This window comes from Molossus molossus, unplaced genomic scaffold, assembly GCF_014108415.1.
Source record: "Molossus molossus isolate mMolMol1 unplaced genomic scaffold, mMolMol1.p scaffold_m16_p_13, whole genome shotgun sequence".
NCBI classification, from domain to species: Eukaryota; Metazoa; Chordata; class Mammalia; order Chiroptera; family Molossidae; genus Molossus; species Molossus molossus.
Genome location: NW_023425348.1, coordinates 15,881,057 through 15,907,330, shown reverse-complemented (window position 1 = coordinate 15,907,330; position 26,274 = coordinate 15,881,057). Strand labels below are relative to the sequence as shown.

Sequence of the window (26,274 nt, the reverse complement as noted above, 5' to 3'; positions counted from 1 at the left end):
CAAAAACAGAAAACTCATAAGAAACAGATTTTAATACAAAAACTCCAAATGGGGGGGAAAAAAAATTCCTTGATCAGTCTTTTGATTCAGAGCTGTGTCAGAATGACTAGGCAAAAAACAAACAAACAAACAAACAAAAAAAAACAGCTAAATATATTAGATGTGAAACATTTACTCTGAACAGGAAAAGGCACCAATCCATATGGAATTTATCATGGCTAAATTATGCCAACAGTACAGATTATAGATGTAATTGATTGGGCTTCTGCCACCTACTAACACCCACAATAAACAGTTCTTTATAAAGCAACCTGCCTTAGCCAGAGACCATGGTCTGTGAAGAAAAGATAGATATAAGTCAGTAAGCATCTAACCACAACCTTTTTCTTTTTCCCTTTTTTGTTAGAAAAAGGTTAAGATTATAAATATTAAATACTTCATTTGACTGGATAATGAATATCTGGAACATCCAGTTGCTTCATTTTCATCAAATTCTAGATTTTGCAAATTTTCACATCATTAGCAATTCCTATGAAGATGGCCATGAACCAACCATGATGAATGCTACTAGATATACAAACATTAATTTCATATTACATGCTCAGAACCAAAGCTCTCAGCTTGTGAGGCATAGCTAAAAGGAACAATTTTATTGAAAGAAGAGTTTGATTGGAATATGGTTAAAGACACTCTTGTCTCACTTTAAAGGCCACACTCCTTAGAAGGGTAACTTACCCTCCTCCCTGCTCAGTAAATCTTCAATCTACTTCAGATTCATCAAGCTCGGATGTCACCTCCCTTTAGGAAGCTCTTCAGATTCAGCAAACCCAGGTAAGTCCACCACTTACTCGTTCTCCATGTTCAACCAATGCGCCCCCCCCCCCCCCCGCACAGATCACAGCAGGACACTGTTCTGTAATTCTGTGCTTAGCTATCTGTAATGTCCACTGAACTAAAACTGAAAGCAGGAAAGGTGTTTTTCTTGCTTAATATTTTATCCTCTGTACCTGCACTCACTATGGCACAGGACAACTACTAAAAAATTTTTTTAGTTGAAAGAATGGATGGAGGAAATATTAAAACAAGCTGCAGACTAACAGATAAAGTGGGTATTTTTAACTCTTAAGTAGAATGTGATTTAAATAACACCGAAGATTCTTACTCTAGTTCTTGGCACCACATGTAGAAACTTGTCTAAATATTTTTATTGTGAAAACATTATAACTACATTATATGGAGTATTTGGAAGACAGAGAAATGAAAAATCATTTATGAGCAAAAAGACCAATGAAGTATTTGGGGTCATTTTTCCTCAAAAGGTATAAAAGTCTTTATGAAAAGTCACTGGAGATAAGAATACATACTTCTGTGTAGTTTCTAGCAGACCAGTGAATTATATGATGTCACAAAGTCCACTGCAACCAGCTGCTAGGTTTCCTGCCAAATTTTTCTGTCTCTGTTTTAATAACTATAACAACACATCCAAACACCCTGTGTTTTCTACCCACGCTAATTCCACTGTTCCAAAGGTGGGGTCAGAAGTGAATGCTGCAGAGGACCCTTCCTGCACCACCCTGTAACTTGGAAGAGGAAGGTAAAGACACAAGCGGGCATCCAAGTCCTACACTTGTTTGAAAAATAACACACAAAAAGTTCAGAGCCTTCAACTGGTCAGGCGTCTGTTGCTGATGAACCAGGTAACACCCCTCTGTACTAGGGGTAGAGTGCTGCTCCCCATATTTCACAGCTTTATATCTGAGAATAAATGAAGCTATTAATAGCAACATTCTTAAAACTCCTTAAAAGAAACTCAAGGTCACATTATTTTCATTGCCCCTGGGACCATATTCTAAGCAAGAGGTTTCTTTTTGTCATGGTAACTTCAAGGACTTGAATCTTGCAAGTCAGAATCTCTTTGGAATCTAAGAGATGACGATTCTAGTCATTTTGCAGAGGAGGAGGATGGTTTAAATCTGCTGTGGCTGTGTACGGAGCTGAAGAGGACAGAAGGACAAACTTTTAAAAACCCCATCAGATCTCCATGAGGAGAAATTATTGACCCCAGATTCATTCATTCTCCATTAAGTCTGGCTCTCTTTTTGCCTGTTTCCTACCAACCAAGTGTCTTTCCATGTAGAGACAAAAATGTTACCCATATTGAATATTTATGGACGTCACCAAAGTGAAAAAAAAAAAGAGAGAGAGAGAGAGAGAGAAATACCCAGAGAACACTTCCAAAGGAATTAACTCATGTTAGTTACCTTGGTACTAATAGCAATTTTCTAATTGGTGTACCTAGTCCCTTAAGATTAAATTCATTTCTGAAAATGCAAAGTTAATACTCAGAGAACAACATACTTGGTGAGAGAGGATGGTCAAGAGGCTAGAGCACTCGCTGTTCTATAATTAGTGATTGAAGGTTAGAAACAATGAAGCAAATAACACCTGTGAACACACCAGGAGGACCCTCTAAAGCCAACACCACAAAATCTTAGCATCTAGTCATGTATGAGTGGCAAAGAAAAAAGATGTAGCCAAATTGAAACAATGCAGGAAAACTGTGTTGGTGCTATTATTATAAGTAGCTGTAACAGCAGCAATTACTACTGTCAAAATTCTAGAGCATATGAATTTACTTGTGAATATTTTTTCTTATCCAAAATAATTTTGGCTTTAGTTTCCATAGATTGCTATTGAGGTGATTTTAGGGGGTGGGGGAACTAGAGTACAAATACAAATTTGTGGGCTACAACTTATAATTCACCCTAAACCCTGCCTTCTAGTCTGGGAATGGCAAAGAGGTTTTATCTTGTGTAGCAATTCCAACTGATTAATAGAGGCTGTATTAGAGGCTGCTTGGGCTAAAAGGAAAGGAATATAGACAAAGCCTGTCCTGGATGAGGGATGGGAAAATTAAACACCAGTGATACATACCTGCATTCTGGGTCTAATCCAGTGGCTCTCAACTGTGGGAGAGTTTGCTCCCCAAGGGATATCTGGCAATGTCTGAAGATATTTCTGGTTGTCCCAGCTGGTGAGGTGTTAGTGGTTAGAGGCCAGGAATGATGCTAAACAACCGATATCAGTCCCAAGTGCTCCCCATCCCCCAAGAATTACCTGGGCCAAAATGTCAGTAACGTTAAAGCTGGGAAACCATGGTGTAGTCAAATTTATCCTATAGTCCATGGATCAGGTCTTCAGTGAAATGACATCAAATTTGTCTTCATGGAGTTTTCCAGAACTACCTCTACTAATGCTAGAGTAATTCCATATAACCTGATTGGAGTATTAGATCTAGGGAATCAACTTGATCTGGGCACTTCACACTGTTCCTCACTTGTATTGTGATCACAAACAAATTACTATTTTATCCTGTTACGCCTTGGTTTCTTCATCTATAAGGAGTTTGACTAGACAATCATTGACAGACAAAAGACAAACTGTAAAAGAAGCCCTTTAAATGGCTGAAGTAATGAAGTCCTTGTTGACATTCTCTTCAAAAAATAATTTTTTAGCTTAAGGGAAGTTTACCAATTCCTTCAATTTCCACTAATGCAGTTACTACTAGCTGTGACTGAAATGAAAGCTATTCTAATTTTCATGTAATGCTCGGATATTTTCCATCTGAACCCTTATCTTTTTTTAAAGAGAGAGGAAGAGAGAGAGAGAGAGAGAGAGAGAGAGAGAGAGATAGGTTGCCTCTTGCACATGCCCCAAATGGGAATCTAACCCACCACCTTTTGCTGCCCAGGACAATGTCCCAACCAGCTGAGTGAGTGGCCAGGGTGGAAACCTCGCCTTTAGGTTGGAATGCTGTGGCATCTCAAGGCACTTCTATCTCCATGTTCATCACCACCATACTATCTGAACTTGGCTTCTTCCAATTCTCCACCCATCAATTCTGTCATCTCTTATTTCATTTAAGCTATTATGACCAACTGCATAGCTCTTCATCATTCTCTATAAATCCTTTTATCAATCAAACAACTCAAATATTTCAGGATCTTCCTTGTGTCTATGACATTAATGCCAGGGATAGGAGTAGAGGCTAGAGGTGTTGGAACAAAAAGACTGAGTTTCTAGCTACAAAGCATTTACAGGCTAATCAAGAGGCTAACACACATGAAGCTATCAGACAAAAATCCTATTAACTAGGTTACAGTGAGGAAATGTCACTCTGAGAGTAAGAAATGCCAAAAGAATGAACTGAAATGTCTGCTATACACAGATTGGGGATGGCCCAGAAACTATTATAAAAAATGTTGGGGAAAAATCCTTATGAGTCAGACACAGAAGGGATGTTGCATCTTGACAATGACTTTAAAGGTTGGCTCTCTGTGTTAGAGCTATGTTAGACAGACATGAAAAATACGGCTGCATGGCAAACTGGAACGGACTGATGTTCCTCCAGAGAGTAAAATTACAGAAACATCTGGAAGTTGATGATATAAAGTCATATGTGTTAAGTTAGACCACATCTATCAAAATGGAGATCCAATAAACCACTCTCAAAAAAGAAAAATTTATGTAAGCACAGAGGGGCAGCAAATTTCACCACACTGATAGTTTAGGTATCAACATGTGCACTAAGGAACTTTCTGAAGCAAAGTGTGTATGTTACTCTTAAAAGTCAACTAATTGCTAAAGGTTAGGAATATACCCTGGAACTAAATCATTTAACCCTATGGCATACATTTACATATTTTTCTAAATCCTAATAAAATTATTTTCACTGATGCTGCTTCCTGTGGTAGTAAAGCTAATGCCACTACATTGCCGGCAAACACACTAGCAAGTTACTATAGCCACTACTTGAGTGTCCAATAGCGAATGCCTCAGGTTTCTGGCATCGCTTTCAAAGACTGCATTTTGGACATCATTTTCACTATTACAACATAATTCTATGTTTAAACAAGCACAAGATTAAAATAAAGAGTAACACTGAAATGATCTCCCCACACCATTGTTTTTTTTAAGGGGATAAGCTTTTTAAGACCTTTTCATAATATTGTTCACTTAAAACCGGATAATAGCTCTCTGTGGCCTATTTCTCCAATTACACCTGGGCTGGCACTTAGGGTTTCTATCGAGCTTCCTCTTCCATTCAGTCACATTAACTTCATCTGATGCATTGGTTTAGAATGTCCACGAGTTCAATGTCCTCAACTTTTTTTTTTTTTTTTTTTTTTTAATCCTCACCCAAGGATATTTTTCCATTTTTTGTACAGATAGAGTGGGAGGGAGAGAGAGAGAGAAACATCGACGTGAAGGGACACATTGAGTGGCTGCCACCCGCACGACCAACCAGGGCCGGGGACAAACTGCAACCGAAGTACGTGCCCTTAGCGGGAACCGAACCCGGGTCTCTCCGGACCGCAGGCCGACACTCTAACCGCTGAGCCAAACTGGCCAGGGCTGTCCTCAACTTTTAAATAAAAAAAAAAACTTGCCCTGGCCGGTTAGGCTCAGCGGTTAGAATGTCGGCCTGTGGTCCAGAGACCCAGGATCGGTTCCCGCTGAGGGCATATACGTCGGTTGCAGTTTGCCCCTGGCCCTGGTTGGGTTGTGCGGGTGGTGAACACTCGATGTGTCCCTTTCACGTCGATGTTTCTCTCTCTCTCTCTCTTCCTCGCTCTCCCTCCCAGTCTATCTGAACAAAAAATGGAGAAAAATGTCCTCGGGTGAGGGAAAAAAAAAGAACCTCAATGTAATCTAATACATAGTACTCTGAAAACAAATGCTGAACAAGTCATACTAGTATTCAATTCATCACATTTCACCTGTTTTGAACATGGTAGCAAATAAACAGATTTTAAATTAAGAGAATTTGTCAAAGGCTAAGCATTCCATTATTTTATGCATTTGATACTTAATTTTATATCACAGAATGTGAAAGTATAATGGCCCTTTTTTAAAACTCAGAGACAATTTTTAACAACACTCTCAACAGAGTTCTTTGACAGTGAATCAAAATTAAATCCTGCCTCTGTTTGCATTAAATATATCCTAGTGCATCAAACACTTAAGCAAAAAGAATTCACAAAGAAAGAGACAAGGGGAAAAAACAAAAGAAAATACAACTTTTATAATACCCCTTAAAATGATGAGACAAGCATGAGACATTTGTCTCCACAACATCTTTTGAATTATGAGAGGACGACTATACACTTAATGCCACCAATAGTAAAAACATACCTGATTTTATTTTCCATATCTTCCTTATCTGATTCTTCAGAGCTTCTGTACTTATCTGGATCTGGAAGTGTGCTTGGGTCAAATCTGTCATCATCATCATCACTCCAATCCAGAAAGGCTTCTTCTTCATCTTTGGCCTAAGAAAACACAAGGGAATGTGTGGTTTAAGAAAACATATGATAGCCCTGACTGGTTTGGCTCAGTGATTAGAGTGTCAGCCTGAGGACTGGAAAGTCCCGGGTTCGGTTCCCGCTGGGGCATGTACCTTGGTTACAGTTTGTCCCCGGCCCTAGTTGGGGTTGTGTGGGTGGCAACTACTCAATGTGTCTCTCTCACATCGATGTTTCTCTCTCTTTCTTCCTCCCTCTCTCCCTCTCACTCTATCTGAAATTAATGCAAAAATGTCCTTGTATGAGGGCAGAAAAAGAGAGAAAGAGAGAAAGGGAGAGAGAGAGAGAAAGGAAAAGAAAAGTAAAGAAAAAGAAAAGAGCTGATAAAGAATCAGGTCTTAATTCTAGACACAAAAAAATACTCCTCTAATTGAGATCCTCAAACTAGAAGCTTTCTATTCTGGTGAGAGCCTCTACATGACTTCCAGTTGTTTCAGTGCTCCTGTCCATACACATGTATATTTCAAAACTATCCAAATCATCAGGTGAAACTATAAAAGGCCACATGAGCGAGTACAGACACTCTTTGCCAGATGATTTTGATTATTTTATAACCACAGTAATGTAAGATTTCAAATAATAATCAGAGAGGGACCTGGATCACTAAATCATCAACTGGAGACAGGTCTTAGGGTGAGTGATACCAAGAAACAGGCTGAGGCCAAAGCAGATTAAAACACTATATCAATTTGGCAAACTAAAAATTTTTTGGTAGCATTAAAAAATTTATTTGAAAAAATATTTAAATATTTTCTCTCCAGAGATGGTGGCGGGCAGGACCAGAGGGAGGGTGAGTATGTGAGAGAGTGAGCAAGTGTGCGAGAGAGTGAGTGGATGTGAAGGTGGACGACCAAACCCGAGCAGTGCAGAGACATTGAGCAGAAAGTTCCTGTGCTATGGACAGGAGCAGCCAGCTACCACGGTAAGCAGTCCTTTAGGGCGCTTCTCCCTGCGCAGCCTGGAGGTCCCACCATTTTGGAAGATCCCGGGTCTCCCTGGGAGGAGGCAGTGGGAGTGGCTAGGGCCCAGCAACCTGAGCCCACCAGCACACATGGTACCATCGAACCAGTGGACACACTGTGTCAACACAGACTGGTGCACAGTACTGGAGCTCCCAAGGTGCTGGTCTTGGAAGACACAGACAGCCCGGAGCCCAGCAGCATCCCACATAGTAGCAGCCCAATCAGAGTTGAGATATACCCCTAGCAACAGAGGCTGGAGAGCAGATATCCATCCCCAGGTAACAGAAGCACAGACCAGCTGCTGTGACCCATCCCCAAAAACTACAGCAAAAACTGAGTAGGAGTTGAGCCCCACGGGGCAGCAGCACTCCCCAGCCACCAGCAGCAGGACCTGGGGCTCCACAGAGGCCTATGCGTTCCAGTAGCTCACAAGAGCAGTGGAAGCCGTAGCCCAAAAGAGACTGGTGAGATCCAGCTGCCTGCCCGAGGGACCTGCAGGGTGCCGGGACACCAGAGAGGCCTGTGTGACCCGGCAGGGACTGTGTCATCCAGTTACCCACAGGACCTGCGGGGTGCTGAATCACCAGAAAGGCCTGCCAGACCCAGCTGTACACAAGGTAGGCATAGAGGATGTGAAAATGGAGGCACAGTGAATAGAAGCTACGCAAACATCACCCGGGACCAAACAAGAATTACAACTAAAACAAAGACAAATCCTCGGAAAAAAAGCCACAGAAAACCAGCAGGAGAGGCCCATATAACCAGAGCACTGGTAGGATCTGCTGAGGCGCGACAGAGTGACTGGCTGGGAGCCCAAGGACAGTAGCAGTTTTAGCTATGAGCAATGTTAAATAAAGACCAAGCCGTCTACACAGCTCAGAGAGCCCGGACAGAGCGCTAAAATAGCCACAGCCACTCACCTGGGGGCTACGGCAGAGGGAGCACAGACTGGGCTGGAACCCGGGATTTGGAGGGCACTCAGAGTTTTTGTTGAGTTGTGCCAACAAAGGACTATAGGCAGTGTGCTCCTCCTCACAGCTGTGGGGAAAAGCAGCTCCCACCTCAGAGATTCAGCCTTTCCCAGGTGAGGCAAAGAAATGCACATTGAGGCTCATTAATAACCAGCATCTATCCCACCCCGTGGAAATCCTCTTATGGAGAAACATAGGGCTATTGAGTAACTGAGACTTCCACGGCACTAAGTAATTGAGACTACTAGCCACCAGGAAAAAGCTAGAGGATAACTAAATCTTTCTTGGGCTTGAAAATCTACCCAGGAAAGTAAGACTTGACAGTGGTGTTAATGTGGGCCTACCCAGGCTCATCCAAACCCAGCAGAGGGAGCCACACAGAGCAGAACACCAATACCCACAGGGAAAATTTGGGAGGCTCCAAAACCAACTAAGATAGCCAAAATGGTAAAACAAAGAAACAAACCCCAAATGAAAGATCAAGAGAACTTTATCGAAGATGAGATCAATGAAATGCAGTTAGCAAATTATTACAGGTAGAGTTCAGAGTCATGATCTTGAGGAAGCTCAACAGCATGAGTAAGGACATGAGCACCATGAGTAAAGATATAAAAACATGAAAAACCAACCAAGTAGAAAAAAATAATGACAGCAGAAATTAAGAACACATTGGAAGGACTAACCAGCAGAGTAGAGGAAGCTGAAGACCGGATCAATGAATTAGAAGACAGGGTAGAAAAAAATCAACTAATCAGAAAACCAAAAGAAAAAAACAAATAAAAAACAGAAAGACAGCTGAAGAGAACTGTGGGACAACTGAAAACGTAATAATATTCGCATCATAGGAGTCCCCGAAGAGGAAGAAAATGGGCAAGAGTTAGAGAATATATTTGAAGAAATAGTGACAGAGAACATTCCTAACTTGGGGAAGGAAGAAGGCATTCAAGTTCAAGAAACACAGAGAGCCCCAAGTAAGAACCAAAACAAGCGCACACCAAGACACATAGTAATTAAAATGCCAAAAATTAAAAACAAAGAGAGAATCCTAAAGGAAGCAAAAGATACGCAACAGATTACCTACAAAGGAACCCCCATAAGGCTCTCAGCTGACTTCTCAACAGAAACACTACAGGCCAGAAGTGAATAACATGAAGTAATCAAGGTCCTGATAAACAAGGATATGAAACCAAGATTACTCTATCCAGCAAGGCTATCATTCAAAATAGAGGTCAAATAAAGAGCTTTCCAGACAAAAAAAAGGCAAAGGGAATATATTAACACCAAACCAGCACTGCAAGATATGCTAAAAGGACTGCTATAATTAGTAGAAGAAATCGAAAGAAAAATATAACCACACTAAACAAAAAGGGCAATAAATAAGTATATATCAATTATCACCTTAAATGTGAATGGTTTGAATGCTCCGATAAAAAGACACAGAGTAGCTGACTGGATAAGAAAGCATGACTCACATATGTTGTTTACAAGGGACCCACCTCAAAACAAAAGACTCCCATTGGTTGAAAGTGAAGGGATGGAAAAAAATCTTTCAAGCAAACAGAAAGCAAAAAAAAGCTGGGGTAGCAATACTCATATCAGCTAAAGTAGATTTCAAAGAGAAGGCCATAACTAGAGACAAATAAGGCTACTACATAATATTGAAAGTATCTATACAACTGGAAGATACAACCTCGGTAAACATATGCACCCAATATAGAAGCACAAAAATATATTAATAAACTTCTGGAGGACTTCAAAGGAGAAATCAACAGCAATACAATCATAGCAGGGGAGTTCAATACCCTGCTGACATCACTAGATAGATCTTCTAGACAAAAAATTAACAAGGAAACAGACTGTAAATGAAGCGCTAGATCAATTGGATTTTATAGATATCTACAGAGAATTACAGCCCTAAACTGCAGGATTCACATTCTTCTCAAGTGCACATGGAACATTCTCAAAGATAAAGGACATGTTAGGGGACAAACTAAGTCTCTACAAGTTTAAGAAGTTTGAAATCATATCAAGCATCTTCTCAGATCACAATGGCATGCAACTAGAAATCAATTGCAACAAGAACAAGCAAAGACATTTGAAAACATGAAGACTAAATAGCATGCAATTAAATGATGAATGGGTTACCATGAAGCTCAAGGAAGAAATTAATAAATTCCTGGAAACCAACGAAAATGAACACACAACACAAAATCTATGGGATGCAGTGAAAACAGTTCAGAGAGGGAAGTTCATAGCACTACAGGCCTACCATAAGAAACAAGAAAAATTTCTAATAGACTATCTAACCTCACAACTTAAAGAACTAGAAAGCAAACTAAAAGAAAACCCCAGAGCAAGTAGAAGGAAGGAAATAGTAAAGATCACAGCAGAAATAAATGACATGGAGACCAAAAAACAAACAAACAAACAAACAAAAAATCATTCAAAGGATCAATGAAACAAAGAGCTGGTTCTTTGAGAAGATAAACAAGATTGATGGACCCTTAGCCAGACTCACCAAGAAACAGAGAGAGAGAACCCAAATACACAAAATCAGAAATGAAAGAGGAGAAATAATAACTGAGACCACAGAAATACAAAGGATCATGAACAAATATTATGAACAATTATACAGCAACAAATTTGACAATCTAAATGAAACAGACAAATTTCTAGAGACACACAGTCTCCCAAAACTGGACCGGGAAGAGTTAGAAAACTTGAACAGACCAATAACAACAAAAGTAATTGAAGATGTAATCAAGACTCCCGCAGCAAACAAAAGCCCAGGCCCAGATGGCTTCACAGGGGAATTTTACCAAACATTCAAAGAATAACTAATATCCATTCTCCTCAAACTATTTCAAAAAATTCAATTAGAAGGAAGACTTCCAAACTCGTTATATGAGACCAGCATAATTCTAATTCTAAAACCAGAAAAAGACACTACAAAGAAAGAAAACTACAGGACAATATCCCTGATGAACATAGATGCCAAAATCCTGAACAAAATACTAGCAAATCGAATCCAGGAATACATCAGAAAAAGAATTCACCATGACCAAGTCAGATTCATCCCAGGGATGCAAGGCTGGTACAATATTTGCAAATCAATATATGTGATACACAACATAAACAAAATGAAAGATAAAAAAAATCATATGATCATATCAATAGACACTGAAAGAGCATTCGCCAAAATCCAGCACCCTTCTGATAAAAACACTCAGCAATCTGGGAATAGAGGGATCATATATCGACATAATAAAGGCCATACATGAGAGACCTATGGCCAACATCATACTCAACAAGCAAAACTTAAAAGTATTTCCCTTAAGAATAGGAACAAGACTAGGATACCCACTTTCGCCACTCTTATTTAACATAGTACTGAAAGTCTTAGCCACAGCAATCAGGAAGAAAAAATAAAAGTGACCCAAATTGGAAAGGAGGAAGTGAAACTGTCATTATTTGCAGATGACATGATACTATACATAGAAAACCCCAAAGACTTCATCAGAAATTTACTAGTCTTAATAAATAAATTTGGCAAAGTAGCAGGAAACAAAATTAACATCCAGAAATCGATGTTATTCTTATACACCAATGATGAACTCACAGAAAAAGAAACTAAAAAAATCCCATTTACCATCATGGCAAAAAAATTAAGATACCTAGGAATAAACTTAACCAAAGAAATAAAGGACCTATTCGCACAAAACTACAGGTTATTGAAAAAAGAAATAGAAAAAGATATAAAAAAGTGTACATACCCTGTTCATGGATTGAAAGAATTAACATCATTAAAATGTCCATACTATCCAAAGCAAGCTGTAAATTCAATGCAATCCCTATCAAAATACCAATGACATACTTCACAGAACTAGAACAAATACTTCAAAAGTTCATATGGAACCCAAAAAGACCCCAAATAGCCATAGCAATCTTGAAAAAGAACAAAGTTGGAGGGATCACAATACCAGATTTCAGATTATACTACAAAGGTACTGTAACCAAAACAGCCTGGTACTGGAACAAGAAGAGGCATATAGACCAGTGGAACAGAACAGAGAATCTAGAAATGGACCCAAGACATTATGCTCAATTAATATTTGACAAAGGTGGCAAGAGCATACAGTGGAGTAAAGACAGCCTCTTTAATAAATGGTGTGGGGAATATTGGACAGCAACAAGCAAAAATGAAACTAGACTATCAACTTACACCATACACAAGAATAAACTCAGAATGGATAAAAGACTTAAATGTGACTCATGAATCTAGAAGAAAATGTAGGCAACAAAATTCAGACATCATATGCAGCAGATTTTTCACTGACACAGAAACAAAGGAGAAAATGAACACATGGGACTATATCAAACTCAAAAGCTTCTGCACAGCAAAAGATACAATCATCAAAATGGAAAGGCAACCCACTGTACAGGAGAGCATAATTGCCAATGACATATCAGATAAGGGGTTAATTTCCAATATATAGAGAGTTTTCATACAACTCAACAAAAGGAAGACAAAGAACCCAATTAAAAAATGGGCAGAGGAACTAGACACCGCTCCAAACATGACATACAAATGGCTAAGAGACATATGAAGAAATGCTCAACATCACTAATCATCAGACAGATGCCAATGAGGTATCACCTCACACCTTTCAGAATGGCCACCATCAACAAATCATCAAACAAAAGTGTTGGCGAGGGTGTGGAGAAAAGGGCACTCTAGTACATTGCTGGTGGGAATGCAGACTGGTACAGCCACTATGGAAAACAATATGGTGTTACCTCAAAAAATTAAAAATTGAACTGCCATTTGACCCAGTGATCCCACTTCTAGGAATATACCCTAAGAACCCTGAAACACCAATCAGAAAGAATATATGTACCCCCTTGTTCGTAGCAGCACTATTTACAAGAGCTTAGATCTGGAAACAGCCCAAGTGTCCATCAGTAGACGAATGGGTAAAAAAGCTGTGGTACATAAACATAATGGAGTACTATGCAGGTATAAGAAAGAAGATCTCTTATCCTTTGAAATGACATGGAGGGACCTGGAAAATATTATCCTAAGCGAAACAAGCCAAGCAGAGAAAGACAAATATCACATGATATCATTTATTTGTGGAATGTAATGAACATAACAGTCTGAGGAATGGGGTAGTCCCAGAGACGTGGAAGTGGGGTACAGACTGACAATCCCCAGAAAACGGGGTTGGGAGGGACAGATAAACCACAGAACTTATATGCATGTGTGCATGAACAATGAACATGGACAACAAAGCTGGGGACAGGGCTGGGAGGGTGTAGGAGGGGGGACATCAGTGGGGGAAAGAGGAGAAACATCTGTAACAAAACTAAATTAAATTTTTAAAAAAAGATTAAGTAGGATTAAAAAAATTCTGGAGGAATTTCTCTCAGCTGCCATCTTTATAATTCTTCTTCTAACTATGTGAGAGTAATGTCAGTGATTCTTTGTTTCGAATGCTCTTTCCCAGAAACCAAAAATTCAGAATAGCACAGCAACTGAGTGTGGCCACTACATAATTCCTCTAACACTCGGAGCAGTTCTCCTTTGATAACCTCTAAACATGACTAAAGAAAGGAGATGTGAAGAAAATACATATTAATCACCAGTGCCTAAATCCCATGCTGCTTTTCTAGTCAAGCTCCCTGCTAAAAATAAAAGGTCTGGAAACAAGCATCAGAGGGGACACAGTTGCTATCAGGAGCAGAACACAGCAACTCTACAGCTTACCACATGGACTCCTTGAAAAGAATCAAGGATGTCAACTAAAACAGAATGGCATCATAGACTCACGGACACTAATCTCCTAGGCTAAACTTGTTTCCAATGTTCCAGCCTGATGCTCCCAGAGGAATGTGCTGTCTGAAGGTGAAGGCAGAGCAAACTCAATGATTCTGAAGATCTTTGGTCTCAGGTAGCCTTCATACTTAAAAAGTACAAAGGACTCTTTAGAGCTTCTAGACTCATTTACATGAGTCAGCACAAATGCTCTGATACACTGGTCACCTCCCAACTGACTGTGACAACTCAGGACACTGTCGCTGAAAGCTCACTGCTGGAAGTAGGAGGAAGCCCCTGACGTAGTTTTGCAGGAGAGTAATTAAATGTGTACCTCAAAGATGCTGGCACCCTGGCAGCAATGGGAAGGGTGGTTAAAGGAAGTAAGATTAGAAGGTAGGACATCAGTTTAAAAACACAATAACCCAGGGGAGGCAGGGGGTTCAATGAAGAACCTGGCAGTGGAGATGGAGGTAGGGGAAGGTATGAGAAATGTTAAGAAAGGAGAACCAATTAAACTGTGTGGACTACATGGTTACATAATATTCCAGAGAAACAATATGCACAGAAGCATAATTGTACATATTAAATATGGTCTAAGAAAGCAGTCTAGTAAATATTGTGAAGCTGCCTTACAAAATGCCTTTGTTCTACAAGGAGCTATTTTATATGCCAGACATACTCCTAGGTTCTGGGGGTATAGCCATGAATAAGACAAAGTCCTGCCCTGATGATGAACTGTTCTAGGACAGTTACCCACATAAGCACTAATATGGAAGACACATTTCTGAGGAGCAGCCAAATAAGAAAGACTTGACTCCAATGGCCCTGCTAAATGCCCAACATCTGCTAGAACAGACTTCACCTCATGGATCCCTAACATGTAGCTGATTAGGGACACTCCGTCAGTACACCTCTTTCTCCTCGTCAGTACACCATATCCAGGTCGGAAACTGCAACCACTGCTCTCTGACTAATCACCTACCCAGCTCAAAACAAAACAAGAACCAAGAACCCCTGCTTTCACACCCACACTCCTCTCTTAATGACCTGAGAAATAAAAATAAAAAATAAAAAAAAAAGGAGGTCACACACACAAAGAGATCAAGGTCACCTCTATGAACTGGCTATTCCTAAAATATAGTTTCAGAACTTCTGAGGAAAATAATTCACCTAAAATAGGAATAATATTTCCTAAAATAGTTATTTGGAAAATTCAATTACAAGTAGGGCAGATGAAAATATCTGAGAAAGAAAGTGTAACCCAGCTAGTTTTCACTTTGTTTTCAGTTTCGATGCCAGGAAGAAATGGATGAGAAATAGCATTCATTCTCCTATAACAAATTTATGAAGTGATCAGATGTACATTATCTTACTTGATCTTCAAACCCTATGGAGTAGGAAGAAAAATAATTATTGTTCCCATTTTCAAGACTGAGAACTGTGAATTAGATGACTACATCTAAGGTCATGCAAACCTGGTCATCACCCTGAATCTCAATGTTTACCATTAAAGCTTTGGATTTGCTGCTTGCACTATTCTTCAGAATCAAGCATATTTTATAAACTTCATGAAACATATACTGGTCTTTCTATGTCAACCTGTGTGTGTCTATCTGTGTTTTCACTCCCCGGATCTCTCAAGCCTCTCTTCTCTCTTGTGTGAATACTGTACCAGCTTCCTAATGAGTCTCCCTAATGAGTCTTCCTAATGAGCCTTCCCCTCCTTCTGAATGTCGGTTTTTTTATTTTTTAAGTAAATTTCAATTCTCATTGTGTCTATCCCCTGCTTCCAACCTCTTAAGCCACACTCTGTTTCAGGGGCTAAAACAAGCCAAGCCCCTTGACATCTCAGACTCTCCACATCGGCTGTTTCTCCACCACCAAATGAGTCTCCAACAATTCAACTAAATTCTGACACCATGCAGAGGTAACACAAAACCCATGAGTAAAAGGGCTCAGTCCCACAAGAATACCCCCACTTCAGACACCGCCGGTAAATGGGGTCTTCAAGGTACCTACCTGCACTTCTGCCTGGCTGACTATAAATTCAGGGATTCTCACAACTCCCTCCTCAGATTTGATAATTCTCTAGAATGACTCACAGAACTTGGGAAAGTGCCACAGTTATGATTACCAGTTTAATTATGAAAGGATACAATTCAGGAACAGCTAAACAGAAGACATGCAAAGGAAAAGGCATGGAGTGGGGATGGGTGCAAAGCTTCCATGGCCTCTCCAGGTGAGCCTCCTTCCCAACACATCAAGGCATTCACCAACATGGAAGTTCCTAGAATCTTATTGTTCAAGAGTTCTTGTAACTCAATTTCCAGCCCCAACTCCCTCGCAAGAGGTGTGTGTGGAGGGGTGGGGGACTAAAAGTTCCCATCCTCTAATCACGCATTCAGTCTTTCTGGTTGACCAGTTTCCATTCTGAAGCTACCTAGAGATCCCATCCTGAGTCATCTCATTGGCATAAACTCAAGTGTGCTGGACAGGCTCCTTAAGAATAAGATACTCCTATCACTCAGGAAATTCCAAGGGTTTTAAGACCAAATATATTTTTTATTATACCATACCTGGTCAACTTTGATTCACCAGGTCTCCTATAATAGAGCTGTATTTCCTTTACATTTTTCTTTCTGAGACATTCACAACCACAACAAAAGCAAAAACAAAATTAAATTCCTATTGTTCAAAATGAGAGAGCAAAAAAAATGTCTTGATAAGAAATGTAACACACTTGAAAATTTATTAAAAGGAAAGGCAGAGTTATATAACTCTAGAACATCTCTGAGAAGTGGAGAGGAGGGCTGATGTGAGGTTGAAAGGGAATAGATTATTTTCTTGTATTGTATAGAAAGTAAGAGATCATCACTTAGCATCACAGTACATTTTATTAGGCCAAAGACCTTAAATGTGTATAAAATAAAGGGTAACGAGCCCCGCTGGTGTGGCTCACTGGTTGAGCATTGACCCACGCACCAAGAGTTCACTGGTTCAATTCCAGGTAAGGGCACATGCCCAGGGTGTGGGCCCGATCCCCAGTGGGGGCATGCAGGAGGCGGCCAATCGATATTCTCTTTCATCAATGTTCTCTCTCATTGATGTTTCTATCTCTCTCTCCCTCTTCCTTCCTCTCTCTCTAAAATCAATGAAGCCCTGGCTGGTTTGGCTCAGCGGTTAGAGTGTCGGCCTGTGGACCAGAGAGACCTGGGTTCGGTTCCCGCTAAGGGCACGTACCTCGGTTGCAGTTTGTCACCGGCCCTGGTTGGGTCGTGCGGGTGGCAACCACTCCATGTGTCCCTTTCACATCAATGTTTCTCTCTCTCTCTCTCTCTCTCCCCCCCTCCCTCTCTTCCTCCCTCCCTCCCTCCCACTCTATCTGAACCAAAAAAATGTCCTCAGGTGAGGATAAAAAAATAAAAAAAATTAAAATCAATGAAGAAAAAATATTAAAACAATAAATTAAATAAAGGGGAATGAGACTTAATTTCAATCACTTCAGTAGGGAGCAGAGGTGGAAGCCATAGTGCATGTAATGGATGGAATAAATGGGCAGCACTGCTGGTCAGTAATTATTATGAAGAAATCAATTCAGTCTAAATATAGAGAATTATCTTTATTACCTTCATGTATACCATATAGCATTCATAAAATTAACTTTAAAAATTATATTTGGATTTTAGTTATTTAATTTAGGATTTTAAAAGAGAAGTTTTCCCATACTGTATGAATTTAAAAAGCAGAATGTCAACTTTGACACCTCAGCATTTCACCTTTATTTAATTTATTGTTTTAATATTTTTTTTCATTGATTTTAAATTTTTTTATTTTTTTATCCTCACCTGAGGATATTTTTTCGATTTTTGTTCAGATAGAGTGGGAGGGAGAGAGAGGAGAGACAAAAAATTAGGTATTCAAAGTATTTTTTCTCACTAATAGAACTTCATAACAACTTTCTAAGAAAGCATTGAGAAGATAATACTTCCTAGTTTTCACATTTAAAATAAAAGTTCTGCTTGCTATAGATAGCAAACCATCTTCAGTAGTTAGAAATGGAGTGATTTTTGAAATGTACCTAAGCTATAAATCACAGGTACAGAGTTACTTAGAGAAGACATTAATGAAACTTTCTTCCTGAATTACAAGCACAGAAAGTTTAACGATGTTATGAAATGTGCCTGTTGAAAGTGAACATCTATCTTCTAAGGCAAATGTGCAGACTAGTAAACACAGGCACATCTGACAGTGCTGAGAAATCACTGCTTCTGCTAATAACACTGTAACACCAATTGAAATATCTTAGAATATTTTGAGTTCATTTCTGTCTGCTAGAAATTTATTCCATAATGGAGACGTTGGACCTGATGCTGATTTATATACTTGGTCCTTTGGTATCTAGCCAAAGAGTGTATTGTGTGCACTTCTAATATGTACTGGCTGAATTGCCACTGAAAACCCTAACTTTGATCAAGGCTCCTGGACTCTTCAATTGTGGGTACCTGCTCATAAACATCTGTGTTGTTCCTAACATCCAGCATTTATAAAAATAGGTAGAACAAGTGAGAGGAAGGCAATACATTTCAGCTCTGGCCAACTAACCATACTGGAATCTGAGAAGACAGAGGATTGCAGGATGTTGGGAAATGCTAAAAGAGATATCCACGGGAACAAGTAGAATTTAGGCAAAGGACACCTGTGTACAGAATTTCTCTCTTAAATTTAGTAGAGTTTAACCAAATTCACTCAGTGCCTTCTTTATTTTTTCCAAGCATTCAAAAACAAAAGGAATATATGACTGAAGGACTATGAAGAAGCAATATAATAGGAAGTAAGCATAGTTGAGCATGATAGACAAAGGCTGGCACATGAATATTCAAAGCCTCAAAGAGCAAGTCCCAAATTTGGAAGGATCTTCAGAATTTGGAATACGCATCCAACAACTGTTGACTACACACTTACTTTGTGCTGAGCACTGCTACACAAGAAGAATCCAATATGCAAAGTATGGCAGAAGAGACTATAAGTCAGCATTTTTACATTAATAAGACTTTTAGCAAAATAAAATTTCTTCTAAAACTACCTTGCACAAACTTCATTATTCTTCCTAATTACTCACTTGCTTACTTGATATATGAATATCTCACAGAGCTCAACAGAATACTGAGAATGCTACAATTTCATAGTACCCTCTTAAATAATACTGCATTCCACTGTTGATCATCTTTGTTTCTCATTCTCTTCTTTCCAGAGGAAAGTTACACTAAATATTAAATAAAATACAAATTACAAGCCCAGTTTGTAATTCTTCTCACAATAATGAAAACTTTAATATGAGTCACAAGACCCTGGTTTGATCATTCCACCAGTAGCTAGCTGTGTGAATAATTTGCTAACTCAGGGAGCCTCTGTTTCCTCATATGTATATACTCTAAACACTGCATTTACCATTCAATGTTGCTGTGAGTACTAAATGAGAAAAGTACGTGAAGAAGCCTACAATAATATTTATCATCATCATTAATAGAACTATGCAAACTGGGAAAAGGCATTCCAGCAGTTTCATGGTCTTTTCCTTTTTTTTTTTTCTTTATTGATTTTAGAGAGAGAGGAAAAGAGAGGGAGAGAGAGAGAAACATCGATGAGAGAGAACATCGACTGGCCGCTTCCCACATGCCCCCACTGGGGACCGGGCGCACAACCCCAGCATGTGCCCCGACCAGGAATTGAACCGACAACCTCTAGGTGCATGGGTCGACACTCAAGCACTGAGCCACACTGGCTGGGCGGTCTTATCCTAACTTGGGCAGAAATGTGCAATAGATTTTTTTATCTTGTTAGTACATTCACATTAGGAAAACAAAAGATTACATGCAAAGGAGAATCTAATTGAAATTATAAAAATAATTAAGGTTATAAAAGGTGAAAGTTAGAATGAACCAGAGAACTTGTGGAAGGTGGTTCAAGCATAAATAAAAGCACTACTTTGTAAACCAAAGGAGCTAAGGTTAGGAGGAGATAGCAAAAAATAAATTTTTGATACGATGGAACTATTCTGTATCTTTAATGGTAGAAGATGCACAACTCCATGTACTTGTCAAAACCCACAGAAGCAAATACCACATATAGTGAATTATATTATATTTAAGTTAATAAATTAAGAACCCCCTCCAAGAATATTTTTATGACATTTGAAAAAGTGTTCACAATACAACATAATTACTCCTACAGGGCTGTGCTTTACACTTGATTTATAAAAATGTGAGGTACTGTGTTTCATCTACAAAATATCCATAATTATTTCATTCTTGACTACATTGCTCTGGTACTGAGTTAGATTTGGATAGAATGACTGTTATGAGTATCTATTTGCTTATATACTTGTGAGGTGTGAAGTTTTGTGTATGTGTGTTCTTTTTGTTGTTGTTTCTGTTAATCCTCACTAGAGGATATTTTTTCCATTGAGTTTTAGAGAGTAGAAGGGAGGGAGGAAGGGAGATAGAGAAGGAGAAAGAGGGAGGGAGAGGGGGAGGGGGAGGGAGGGGAAAGGGGAGAGGGAGGGAGGGAGGGGGGAGAGAGAGAGAGAGAGAAACATTTTTGTGAGAAAGACACACTGATTGGTTGCCTCCCACATGCACCCCAACTGGGGCCGGGTATTGAACCTGCAACCCAGGTATGTGCCCTTGACCAGAATCAAACTCAAGACCTTTCAGGGCCCAGGCCAACATTCTAACCACTGAGTCACAACAGCAAGGGCATAAGATGAAGCTTTTGATTGTTCAAACTAGTATGTGATTCTGGTGACTTCACCCTGTGATTCTCATCTCTCATCTGTAGCCAGTAAAAACTTTTCAATGCACAAAATATAAACTAAGTGTTCAACTCTCCGCCTGCCACCACTGCTGTGACAGTGTGAACTGCAGCTGAGAGGAAAGGTATAACTATCATAGCTGGGCAGCACAACCCTGAAAGGTTCACGTACACGGAGAACTGCTACATTAGAGCTGTAATTCTCAAAGCATGTATGGTCTTCAAGATGGAAATAAAGTCTAAATTGTCCCTGAGTTCCCTTCAAATTTCACAATAAGCATATATTGGAAAAGTCACATAGTTGTTCCTTAGTGGAAGTTAAAAAATTTTAAAGACAAAGTATTTTTACAAAAGAGTATACCTAAATAAGCAAAATACCATTTTCTAAATAGTTTTGTATTTTGAATCATTAACTTTGTTATTTACTACATGACACTCTGGCAACAAAATTAAGTTTTTATTTACAAAATTTAATAAATCAGCTTTAAGGTAAGCCATAATATATGTTCTTAAATCTGCCCCCTTATTCATTTTAGGCTTCATTTTCCAGTTTAGTTAAAATGAATTACAAATAAAATTAGGAAAAATCATGACCTGCAGCACACAATAAGCAATAGCTTATCATGAAGAAAGATTGATAATCTTCATTTTATTTATTTACTTATTTATTTATTTATTTATTTATTTATTGGGTGCTTGCCCCTAGCGGGAACTGAACCCAGGACTCTCTGGTCCATAGGCCGACGCTCCAACTGCTGAGCCAAACAGACCAGGGCGATAATTCTCATTTTATCCTTTTTTTTTATCCTCACCCGAGGACATTTTTCCATTTTTTGTACAGATAGAGTGGGAGGGAGAGAGAGGAAGGGAGAGAGAGAGAGAAACATCGACGTGAAGGGACACATTGAGTGGCTGCCACCCACACGACCAACCAGGGCCAGGGACAAACTGCAACCGAAGTACGTGCCCTTAGCGGGAACTGAACCAGGGTCTCTCAGGACCGCAGGCCAACGCTCTAACCGCTGAGCCAAACCGGCCAGGGCTCATTTTAAATTGTATAAATACATCTTTCAAAATACTACATAGGAATGTCCATCTTAAGTGGATTATATTATAGAAAGGATGACAATCTTATTTACTATCAATTTCCTACATCTTTACCATCTACACCTTAGATAAAAACAGTGAGAATGAATGAGGATGCTTCAAGTTCACTTACTATTTCCTAGTTCTCACTCTTCCGCTATCTATAAACTTCACAGCACCAGCCTAGTGCTTCCTCTGCTAAAACATGAAATGTGCAAGTGTATTATCTGCCTGCTCTCACGTACAAGCTTTCCTTTTACCAATTTATCACAAAATCAACTAATTCATGATTTTAATATTCAAATTAATTTTCATAAAATTCACTTGTGCAGTGAAACCTGCACATGCTGAAACTGTCTACTCTGTCTCTTTCCAATTTGTCACACAGTCATTTATAATGGGTTTGAATAGAGGCACAATTAAGATAATCAATTCTCCATTCAGAAAAAGCAAAGTAATGTTTTATTTACACAGGTGAAACATATTTTGAGGAGATGAATACCTGGAAATCATTGTTAACTCATCAACTGCATAAACTTATATGAAATTTCTTATCTTCCATTACTTTCTCTGTTTGGAAAAAATAGCTAATCTTGCATATCTCTTTAATATTCTATTTAGCAACCAATGCTTCCCTGATAAGAGGTTGACAAATTTAAAAGTATACAATTTCTGTATATCATTCAGGTGTTGAACTAATATTAAATCATCTATACATATATAATTATTTAGAGATAAAGAGTTGAGACTACAATCCCTACTGACCATATATTTCAAAGACAATGTATTTTGTGCAGGAAAAAAAAAAAAAAAACGTAGGCTACCCTGGTCGGTGTGGCTCAGTTGGTTGAGCATTATCCCGTGCACTGGAAGGTCACTGGTTCGATTCCCAGTCAGGGAACATGCCTGAGAAATGGGTTCAATCCCTTGCTGGGTGCATGCAAGAGGCAATGGATCAATGTCTCTCTTTCTCTCTCTCTCCCTCTCCCCGCCCCCCTTCATCACTCTCAAATATCAATAAAAATACATTTGAGAAAAAAGGTAGGGAAACAAGCTGTTAACAGGAAAATAACAAAACAAACATTTTGGTGCATTTTCTAGAGGTTTAGGCAATACATAGAAAGACCAATATAACTAGTTAAATATTAAAATTTAAATATAAAAATAACAATGTCTAAGACACAAATTATTTAGTGAACAAATGTATGAATGAATAAAAATGTTAGGATTTCATATTTTACAGATAAGGAACTGGGATTAGAGAATTTAAGTATAGTTAGTGGTAGCTAAAAGCCAAATCTTGGGGTTTCAGGGGGGGGGCATTTTTGTTGTTGTTAATACTAACCCAAGGCTATTTTTCCATTGATTTTTAGATAGAGTAGAAGGGAGGGAGGGAGAAAGAGAGAGGGAAACATTGATGTGAGTGAGACACATCGATTGGTTGGGTCCCAAATGACCGTGACCAGGGTCGGGGATCAAACCTGCAACCCAGGTATGTGCCCTTGACCGGGAATCAAACCTGAGACCTTTCGGTCTTGGGCCGGCGCTCTAACAGCTGAGCCAAACTGGCTAGGGCAATCTTTGGCTTTTAATACAAAATTAACACATTAGAAAATTTAACCAAATATTGCTCACCTTCATCCATAATAGAAACTACTACTAAGTCAATGATGTTCATATTAATAGTCTTCAAACAGCAATATAAACCCTAAACAGTCACTATACTAAGAAGCTGCCATACAAAATTGTGAACTCTCGTGTGCACATCTTTTCCTTCCTGCCTTCAGCAAGTATTTATTGATAATTTAGGATATGCCAGTTTAGTAAGATTTCTATATTGTAAAGCATCTGCTAACAGAATTACTTTATTAGTGTGAGTGCATGCATAGCCACACTCACATACAGACACAAAAGAAATCTAAGAGGACAGTGAAGACTTTACAGGAGAGATTCAAAGTAGTATTGAGAATGAGTTAGAATGTATAGGGCAATGGGAAAGGTAGGAAAAAAAGATTTTCAGTACAGTGCAAAACAGAATATTAGGAGCCCAGGCTAGATGAGTACCCAAGGGCTAGCTTGGGAAGGGCCTTGAAGGCATGCTAAAGAAATCTGAAATAAATTCTAGAACCCAAGGGCATGTAAAAACAAGAATTTCTTTTATCATAATAAAAAAAGTGTAGATTTCTACATCCTCATCTCCCTCAAATGATAGTAACTGTACTTTTATCATCTTCAAGACCATGTGTAATGACAAAAATATTATAAATTTAGAGACCCTTTTTATTTATTTTTTTAAGCCTCACCCAAAGATATGTTTCCATTGATTTTCAGATAAAGTGGGGGGAGGGGGGGAGGAAAGAAAGAAAGAAAGAAAGAAAGAAAGAAAGAAAGAAAGAAAGAAAGAAAGAAAGAAAGAAAGAAAGAAAGAAAAAGAGAGAGAGAGAGAAACATTGATGTGAGAGAGATACATCGATTGGTTGCCTTCCACATGACCCCAACCAGGTCCAGGGATCAAACCAAAACCGAGGTGGTACCCTTGACTGGAATCGAACCCGAGACTCTTTGGTCCACGGGCTGACACTCTAACCACTGAACCAACCGGCTAGGGCTAGAGACCCTTTTTAAATTTATATTTTTACCAATTCTAGTAGCAGTAACATATTTTCAAATTAGGAGGCATACCGCGAAGATATTGCAGGCTCAGTTCCAGACCACCACAATGAAGCTAGCATCATAATTAAAGCAAGTCGTAATCTTTTTGCTGATGGAGATCTGGCCTTCTATTTGTAAATAAATGCAACGTCTATGAAGTGCAGTGAACTGAAGCACAATTAAATGAGGTCTGCCTGTAGTATGTATGGATGATAATTACTCAGTTGTCTTTTTAGTTGAGGTATGTTTTTTTTTAAATGCTAGTTGCACAAGCATTACTACAGCGATGATGATATAAATGAAGGAAGACTCCAATAGATGAGATTAAAATATAAAAATTTCTTTAATGGCAAAGAATATGGAACCACATCTGTTCTGACTACTACAGAAAGTAAGAAACAGTGCAGCATTTCCCAGACACAGGGGCAGGCTTCCCAGGGCTGTCAAAGGTCCGTCTGGAGACATGCAGAACTACTGATGACACTTAAACGGACTGTGGATCCTGCCAGCTGTGCGAGACTCATCTTTGCTAATTTCACAGGAGTATTTGTATTCTCCTAGTAAGCTCTTCACCTCTTTGCCCCATGCCCTCCCCCAAAATATTCTGGAGATTTCTGCTGCTCACCAAATTCAAGTAACTAGTAGCACAACCCTGAGTGTAAATTACTACAACACTGGGCAAGTGGAAGGTCAACTGCACAGGCAAAGAAGTTTTAGCGGATGGGTTTTGGGTCTATCCAAGGTTCAATCCAGAACCACAGTATGAATATAAGGTCAGGCATAAAGACATTATGAGGGGGACTGATTCACAAATGGATTTTAAGGCAAAAAAGAGAAGAACTGTTAACACTTTTCTACAAAGTTCACTTTTTCCTGGGAAAGTGGTTAAGCTATCCACATAGCTGAATATCTGAAAAGGTTCACATTGGAAAGCTCCAATGATTAAAACCATGCTTTTTGCCTATACACGTACTGATTGCATAGACAGACTTAATTACCTGCCAGTCAATCCTGACTTCATAGGCTTATGTGTGATCTCAGCTCTGTGCAGGCTCTGACAAAGGATTCAGGAGAGTAAACCACAGCCTCTCGAGGGCCTGCAGGAACGCTGGTGGCACAGGCACCACTACAGGATGACTATGGGAATGAAGGAAGCCGCCAACAGACAAGTTTAAATATACACAATCTCTCAGAATACTTAAATCTATGTGGGCTGACCTCCACAAAAGATGGATCATGAAGAGCTCACACTACTGTACAGTAAGTACAGCCGCTACAGGAGCCAAAGGAGTTCCAAGAGGGCTGGGACACGCAGAGAAGGCTTTGTGGAAGGTGAGAAAGGGATGAGAGACGAACGCTGGATAATGGGCAATATATGGAAAGATGATAAGTAAACACGCACAGAAATGCTACTGAGCACAACACAGTGGGGAGATAGAAGAGGTGATAGCTAGCAGTTCAGAGCTCAACCTTAACCTCAGTTACAGCAGGTATGACTTGTACCTCGGAGATTTCTTCCCTAGTCTCAATCTTCTCTTTCTGTATTTCCATGATTCCTCCCTCATTTCTGAATATATTATTCCATTATTTTATGGTAGGTGTTGTTACGG

At 39.2% G+C, this 26,274-nt stretch overlaps 1 protein-coding gene across 1 annotated transcript in view; it reads right to left on the bottom strand.

The window, feature by feature from the left end:
* Positions 1-26,274, bottom strand: part of DDX10 (DEAD-box helicase 10) — a 353,565-nt gene that overhangs the window by 18,139 nt on the left and 309,152 nt on the right. The window contains exon 17 of the mRNA XM_036258174.1: positions 6,196-6,332. Coding sequence (XP_036114067.1) covers positions 6,196-6,332 — 137 coding nt within the window. The remainder of the gene's footprint in view (positions 1-6,195; positions 6,333-26,274) is intronic.